This window comes from Leucoraja erinacea, unplaced genomic scaffold (genome assembly GCF_028641065.1).
Source record: "Leucoraja erinacea ecotype New England unplaced genomic scaffold, Leri_hhj_1 Leri_1475S, whole genome shotgun sequence".
Classification (NCBI taxonomy): domain Eukaryota; kingdom Metazoa; phylum Chordata; class Chondrichthyes; order Rajiformes; family Rajidae; genus Leucoraja; species Leucoraja erinaceus.
The window spans coordinates 15,001-23,207 of NW_026575754.1; the positions used below are offsets into that span (position 1 = coordinate 15,001).

Sequence of the window (8,207 nt, forward strand, 5' to 3'; positions counted from 1 at the left end):
GGGGGTCGGGATCGAACCCGCGTCTCCGGCGCTGCTCGAAAGAGCGGAAGTGACGCGGGACCTCTCCCCACCGCGATGGAGACGGGTGGCGCGAAACGGCGGCACTTCCGGCTGTCGACGCCGGGTCTCGTGGGGGGAGAGAGTGGGGGGTGAATGGGGTTGTGGAGGGGGGTTGCAGTGGAGGGAGAGTGTGAGGTGGGGGGGGAGGGGTGTGGATGGGGGTGAAGGGAGGGAGTGAGGGAAGGTGGGGTGAGGATGAGCGGGGTTGGGGATGAGGGGAGGGGGAGTCAGTGTGTGTGAGTGGGGTGAGGAGAGGGGGTGGGGAGGGAGTGAGGGTGAGCGATGAGGGAGGGTTGGGGGTGAGGGGGTTGGAGTGTGGGGTGGGTGGGTGTGATTGTCTGGGTAAATGGGGTGGGGAGGGGGGGACTGAGGGGGGGGAGAGGGGAGGTTGGGGGTGAAGGGGGGGAGTTTATGGGGAGGGGAGTGTGGGAGGGAGTGGGTGAGGTGAGAATGAGCGGGGTTTGAGGATGAGGGAGGGTGGGGTGAGGTAGGGAGGGGAGGGGAGGGGGAGTGGGGGGAGTGAGGGAAGGTGGGGGAGAGGGGAGTGTGAGGGGAGGGGGTGAGGGGAGGGTGAGCGGGGGGTGAGGGGGGATGGGGGAGATAGGGGGTGAGGGGAGGGGATAGTGTGAGGGGAGGGGGAGGGAGTTTATGGGGGGTGGAGGGGGAGAGGGTGAGCAGGGTTGGGGATGAGGGAGGGGAGAGTGTGTGTGGGTGGGTGTGGAGGGGTGACTGAGGGGGGGAGAGGGGGTTGGGGTGGTGAGAAGGGAGGGAGGGAGTTTATGGGGAGGGGAGAGTGAGGGAAGGTGGGGTGAGGAGTGGGTGAGGGAGAGGGGTGTCAGTGAAATTAGGGGTGACTAAGGGGGAGAGAGAGTTTATGGGGAGGGGAGGGGGGAAGAGGGTGGTAGGGGGGTGGGGGTGAGGAGAGTGTGAGGGAGGGGGGGAGTCAGGGTAAATTAGGGGTGACTAAGGGGGAGAGAGAGTTTATGGGGGAGGGGGAGAGGGTGAGCGGGGTTGAGGATGAGGGTAGGAGGTGAGGTCGTGGTTGGGGATGAGGGTAGGAGTGAGGTAGGGGGGTGAGGAGAGTGAGCGAGGGGGGGAGTCAGGGTAAATTAGGGGTGACTAAGGGGGAGAGAGACTTTATGGGGAGGGCGGGGTCATAGTTCCTATCAACACTTTCCCCTCTCACCATAAACCCTTTGCCCTCTGGTTCCTGATCTCCTCTGTGTGTCCCCCTGCCCCCCCCCCCCCTGTCTATTCCCCTCATGATTTTATACACCATAAGATCACCCCCTCATCCTCCTGCGCTCCCATCCTGCCCCAACCTCTCCCTGTAGCTCAGGCCCATAAATTTGGAAAGGCGCCCATAAATAAAATTTATTATCATTATTATTATTATCCTCACCACCATCTTGTATAACTGTACCATAACCTTCGGACTTCTGTAGTATTGTGTACAGTTTTGGTCTCCTAATTTGAGGAAGGACATCCTTGTGATTGAGGCAGTGCAGCGTAGGTTCACCAGATTGATCCCTGGGATGGCGGGACTGTCATATGAGGAAAGATTGAAAAGACTAGGCTTGTACCCACTGGAGTTTAGAAGAATGGGCGGGAATCTTATAGAAATATATAAAATTATAAAAGGACTGGACAGGCTAGATGCAGGGAAAAATGTTCCCTATGTTGGGCGAGTCCAGAACCAGGGGCCACACACACAGTCTTAGAATAAAGGGAAGGTCATTTAAGACTGAGGTGAGAAAACACTTTTTCACCCAGAGAGTTGTGTGAATTTGTGGAATTCCCTGCCACAGAGGGCAGTGGAGGCCAAGTCACTGGATGGATTTAAGAGAGAGTTAGATAGAGCTCTAGGGGCTAGTGGAATCAAGGGATATGGGGGGAAGGCAGGCACGGGTTATTGATTGGGGACGATCAGCCATGATCACAATGAATGGCGGTGCTGGCTCGAGGGGCCGAATGGCCTCCTCCTGCACCCATTTTCTGTGTTACTCCGAGATCATTTCGTTGTCTCTGTACATTCTCCAGGGCCCTGCCATTCACTGTGAAGATCTTGTCCTGATTTGACCTGCATTAAACTTCATCAACCGTTCCTCAGCCCAACTGATCAAAGGATCCTGCTGTGATTTCGGACATCCATCACCGCTACTCATCAGTAGGCGTGAATGAAACAGATTGGAAGAGTTGTGAAGCCAGAGGAAGGAATGTGGGAGGAGGGGGTGCATTGAAACAGGCGGGGGGGGGGGGGGGGGGGGGGGGGGGGGAGATGGGAGAGGGAGAGAAAGGGGGGAGAAAGTGGAGGGAAGAGGGAGGTGATGAAACGTCTAAAATTGGAGAATTCAATGTTCAGTCTTTGCTGGTTCCTGTCTCTGCATACCGCCATGTTTCTCCTTACTCCTTCCTCACAATCTAACCGCGCTCTCCCCATTCCCAATTCTCTCTCCCATTCTCCCTTCGTCCGCTCCTCGCAGTCTCTCCCCCCTTCTCCACGTCCCATGCACCTTGCCCCACTTCCCTGTCTCTCACTTCTCCCTTGCGTTCTACGACTGTCTGGTCTACAGTTCTGCGCCACTGACGTTCTCTCCGTTCCCTTCGCTCCGTTGCAGCTCGGATGACCCAGCCAAGTAGAACCCCCTGGAGCGTGTGTGACGGCTGTGAAGAGGAGAATGAAGACAACTTCATACCATTTGTCACGTACGTTACCTGAATATTTCCCGACAGAATGAATGATCAGGGCTCAAAATGCTGGAGTAACTCAGCGGGGTCAGGCAGCATCTGTGGAGAGAAGGAATGGGTGACGTTTCGGGTCGAGACCCTTCTTCAGACTCCTTACTTGCAGCTTTACTGGCATATTAATGCCACGATAAGTTTATTAAGCGTAACCCAGACCAGGCCAAGGTACTGGAGCAACTTCTAGTACGGTAAGTCTGGTAGTTTGGTATTGAGGAAGGGTGAGGTTTGTGTTGTGCATTCTTCAAGAGCCAGGTGGTTCTAGGAAGGCCAAGAGACTTTTATTGACATAAGGTCCTGTAGAGGATCAATGAAATTCTTCCTTGCAGCGGCACGACAGATATGTACACATGGTTCACTGAAAACACCGTCATAGCCTAGATACAGTGGGTGTGGAGAGGATGTTTCCACTAGTGGGAGAGTCTAGGACCAGAGGGCACAGCCTCAGAATTAAAGGACGCTCCTTTAGGAAGGAGATGAGGAGGAATTTCTTTAGTCAGAGGGTGGTGAATCTGTGGGATTCTTTGCCACACAGACAGCTGTGGAGGCCACAAGTCAGTGGATATATTTAATGCAGAGATAGATAGATTCTTGATCCGTACACGGTGTCGGATGTTGAACTCTGCACATTTTCCTTCTTACACATTTAACCTACAAACCTGCAATTACTTTGTGTAGTGTGGGAGGAAACCGGAGCACCCGGAGAAAACCCACGCAGGTCCCGGGGAGAACGTGGACAAACCCCGTACAGACAAACGCCCGTGGTCGGGGTGGAACCCGGGTCTGTGGCGCTGTGAGGCAGCAGCTCTACCCGCTGCACCACCGTGTTGCAATGTCCAGCTTAATTGCATCTAGGAAGGAGATGAGGAGGAATTTCTTTAGTCAGAGGGTGGTGAATCTGTGGGATTCTTTGCCACAGACGGCTGTGGAGGCCACAAGTCAGTGGATATATTTAAGGCAGAGATAGATAGATTCTTGATTAGTGCGGGTGTCAGGGGTTATGGGGAGAAGGCAGGAGAATGGGGTTAGGAGGGAGAGATAGATCAGCCGTGATTGAATAGTGGAGTAGACTCGAAGGGCTGAAGGGTCCTATAAGTTATGACCCCAATCTAACCCCCTCCCCACCACCAACTCCCCACCCCTCATTCTGGCCTCATTCAGCTATCATATGAATGCTCCCCCCTCCTACACAGGCGCTCGAGGATGGTGAGCCGCAGGGGGGAGGGGTCTGGAGCATCCGGAGACCCCCACAGCCCCCCCACCCCAGTGGGCCAGACCCCCGGCGTGGACCTGGAGAGGCTGCTGCTTCCACCAGGGGGGTGAGTCCCAGCTTGGGGCGGGGATGGGGGGGCAGAGTGCGGACCCATGTACCACCCCTCCCACAGAGAGGGGTTTGGGGGGGGGGGGGGGGGTTATGAAAATCCCCGTGAGTGGGGGAGGGGGGGTGGTAAAAGGTGTGTCTCCCTGCTGGGGGTGGGGGGGGTGGGGTTATAATAAACCATATAACCGTATAACAATTACAGCACGGAAACAGGCCATCTCGACCCTTCTAGTCCGTGCCGAACACACAATCTCCCCTAGTCCCATATACCTGCGCTCAGACCATAACCCTCCATTCCCTTCCCATCCATATAACTATCCAATTTATTTTTAAATGATAAAAACGAACCTGCCTCCACCACCTTCACTGGAAGCTCATTCCACACAGATACCACTCTCTGAGTAAAGAAGTTCCCCCTCATGTTACCCCTAAACTTCTGTCCCTTAATTCTCATGTCATGTCCTCTTGTTTGAATCTTCCCTACTCTCAGTGGGAAAAGCTTTTCCACGTCAACTCTGTCTATCCCTCTCATCATTTTAAAAACCTCTATCAAGTCCCCCCTTAACCTTCTGCGCTCCAGAGAATAAAGCCCTAACTTGTTCTGCCCATTGTGGGGGAGTAAGGGGGGTGGGTGTTGAATGTCCAGCGCGGGGCGGGAGGGAGTGACTGCACTTTGTGGGGGGGTGGGGGGGGGGGGTGGAATGAGTACCCCAGTAGTTGAGGAGGGGAGGGTGAAGGGAATGGGGGGGGGGAATAAATGCCCCAGTGGTTTTGGGGGTGGGGGGGGTACCCCAGTAGTGGTTGGGGGGGGGGCTGTACTGATTGTCTCTGCCTGTATTCCAGCCTGCGATGGATGGAGCTGTACAAGGAGGCATCGCCCCGGCTGGTAGGTGGTCAGTCCTGTGGGGGGGGGGGGGGGGGGGGTCTCGGTCAGTCTCGCCCGTCCCATCTCAGTCCCCTCCTCTGGCCCCTGACCCTCCTCCCTCACACACACACACACACACCCTCACTCCACCCCACCCCCCACCCCACCCTCACTCCCCCCCCCCCCCCCCCCCCACCCCCTTAGGCAGAGGGCGGTGAATCTGTGTGGGATTCTTTGCCACAGACGGCTGTGGAGGCCACAAGTCAGTGGATATATTTAAGGCAGAGATAGATAGATTTTTGATTAGTACGGGTGTCAGAGGTTATGGGGAGAAGGCAGGAGAATGGGGTTGGTTAGGAGGGAGAGATAGACCAGCCGTGATTGAATGGCGGAGTAGACTTGACGGGCAGAATGGCCTGATTCTGCTGCTATCACTTATGAGTTGGAAGGAAAGAACTGCAGGTGCTGGTTTAAACCGATGATAGACACAAAATGCTGGAGTAACTCAGCGGAACAGGCAGCATCTCTGGAGAGAAGGAGTCGGAATGGGCGACGTTTCGGGTCGAGACCCTTCTTCAGACTGATGACTACAAGACCTCTCCCTCCCCTCCCTCTGTGTCATCACCCCCAACACCAGACCCCCCCGCCCCCTGTATCTGACGCTATCTCTCTATGCTGCAGCAGAGTGGCCATGCGGTGGAGCGTGCAGGGGAGCTGCGGGGGGGCCGTGGCTACAGTGCGGGGCGACTGCCCTCCCCATGGGAGCTGTACGGCCGCAGGAAGGGCCACAGCCGCCGGCCACAACGCCGACCCGGTATGGCCGTCACTGCCCACCTGGAGGAGCTGAAGAGGAGGCAAAGCTGCATTGACCAGTAGGGAGAGTCCACACCTCACACGCTCCACTCCCCCCCCCCCCCACATCCCCCCTCTCTCCCCTCCCCCCCCATACTCCCCCCCCCTGCATCCCCACACCTCCCCACCACACCCCACCACTCTCCCTCCCCCCACATCCCCCCCCTCCCCCCATATCCCCCCCCTCCCACCCACACATCCCCCCCCTCCCCCCACCACCCCTCCCTCCCCCCCCCCCCCACATCCCCCTCTCTCCCCACATCCCCCTCTCTCTCCCCCTCATCCCCCTCTCTCCCCACATCCCCCCTCCCCCCACATCCCCCCTCCCCCCTCCCCACCACATCCCCCTCCCCACCGCATCCCCCTCCCCACCACATCCCCCTCCCCCACCACATCCCCCTCCCCACCACATCCCCCTCTCTCCCCTCCCACCACATCTCCCCACAGCCACCCCCACTCCATCCATCCCCCTCCCACCCTGAGCCCTTTCCTCCTCCACCCGCTCCCCCCCCCCCCCCCCCAGTTAAGGGCAGGATGGGATGGGGGGACGGGTCCGTGCCCCTGGTGGAGGGGGGGGGGGGGGGGATGTGTTGGAAGGGTGTCGGGGGGGGGGGGGGGGTGTGGGGAGAGAATGGGGATGTGGGGGGAGGGAGGGTGTCGGAGGGGGGGTGGGGGTTCAATGCTGGGGGGGGGGACAGGGCGGAGGGGGGGGGGGGTTCACAGGGTGGAGGGGCGGGGGGGGGGTCGGTGCCGGCACACGGTGACCTGTTGCCTCCTGTGCTTTAGGCTGAAGGCCCTGAAGTGGGGCAGCGTGCGGTCGATGGGCTCGTCGTTAGAGCAGGAGGGGGAGCAGCAACGGAGTCGCTGTCCCAGCACCACACGGCTCACACACAGCCCCGAGATGGAGGTCAACGTGCCGGTAATGTCTGACCCACCCCATCATCCCCACCTTCATCCCCCCACCCCCACCATCACCTCACTGGATCCATCAATGCATCTTGGTGGAACCAGTCTGTTGCTGAAGGTGCTCCTCAGGTTGACCAGTGTGTTATGGAGGGGGTGAGCTGTACCTGGGGAGGGGGTGGGGGAGGACGAATTGACCGGGGAGTTGCGGAGGGAACGGTCTCTGCGGAAAGGGAAGATGCGGTGGGTTTTGAAGGCGTGTGGTGCGGTGTGATGATGTGAGTAAGGGGGTTGTTTGTGCCTCTCTCTCCCTGCAGTGTTTCCAGCCCCGGTGGAGTTTCGGGGTTCAAGGTCCAGGCTCATGGTTCCCAGCTGGTGAGCAGGAGGAGAAGGTTCAGCGCTGGGGGTGTGAGGCCGAGACAGTGACGTCTAGCACCATCCTCTGGGCCGAGGAATGAGGGAGCTGTCACCTCACGACACCGCGCCCACATGACACCTTATTGATCGTATATTTATTGATCTGTTTATTTATTGATTGTGTGTGTGTGTGTGTGTGTGTGTGTGTGTGTGTGTGTGTGTGTGTGTGTGTGTACGTGTGTGTGTGTACGTGTGTGCATGTGTACGTGTGTGTATGTGTACGTGTGTGTATCTGTGTGTGTGTGTGTGTATGTGTGTGTGTGTGTGTGTACATGTGTGTGTGTGTGTGTGTGTGTGTATGTGTGTGTACGTGTGTGTGTGTGTGTGTGTGTGTGTGTACGTGTGTGTGTACGTGTGTGTGTGTGTGTATGTGTGTGTGTACGTGTGTGTGTGTATGTGTGTGTGTACGTGTGTGTGTGTATGTGTGTGTGTATATGTGTGTGTGTCTGTGTGTGTGTGTACGTGTGTGTCTGTGTGTGTGTGTGTGTGTGTACGTGTGTGTGTGTTCTGGGGAACTCTCAGTGTCAGTGGTCTTTGGGATGGCTGCCCCCCCCAAGTGCCTCCCTGATTACTCTTGTTTGTTTAAACTTGTTTCCTAGTAACGGCAACTTGTCCTCGTTCTAAAGGAAAATAAATCCAAATTAAATTTTACCGAGTTATGTCGAGTTTTCTAATATGGCGCATGGCTGACCTTATGGTGAACCCGTCACATAAGGTCGTAAGTGATAGGAGCAGAATTAGGCCATTCGGCCCATCAAGTCTACTCCGACATTCAATCATGGCTGATCTATCTCTCCCTCCTAACCCCATTCTCCTGCCTTCTCCCCATAACCCCTGACACCCGCACTGATCATGAATCTATCTATCTCCGCCTTAAATATATCCACTGACTTGTGGCCTCCACAGCCGTCTGTGGCAAAGAATCCCACACAGATTCACCAAAGGAATGTCCTGGACTCTCCCACTAGTGGAAACATCCTCTCCACATCCACTCTATCCAGGCCTTTCACTATTTGCAATTCGAAGAGTGGCTCTGTATCACCCAAC

General features: G+C 56.8%; 1 protein-coding gene across 2 annotated transcripts; it reads left to right on the forward strand.

The window, feature by feature from the left end:
* The first annotated feature begins 2,441 nt into the window (after window positions 1-2,441).
* Window positions 2,442-7,351, forward strand: LOC129715879 (protein INCA1-like). 2 transcript variants are annotated; one of them, XM_055665769.1, is made up of 6 exons: window positions 2,442-2,766; window positions 3,996-4,121; window positions 4,967-5,009; window positions 5,673-5,860; window positions 6,627-6,759; window positions 7,061-7,351. In XM_055665769.1, exons 1-6 carry the CDS (start codon window positions 2,684-2,686, stop codon window positions 7,199-7,201), a joined length of 714 nt encoding a protein of 237 aa, XP_055521744.1. In that variant the 5' UTR covers window positions 2,442-2,683; the 3' UTR covers window positions 7,202-7,351. The 2 variants fall into 2 exon arrangements, with proteins under 2 accessions (XP_055521744.1, XP_055521743.1); XM_055665768.1 differs by having other exon boundaries at window positions 2,443-2,766; window positions 5,670-5,860.
* Window positions 7,352-8,207: the final 856 nt, after the last annotated feature.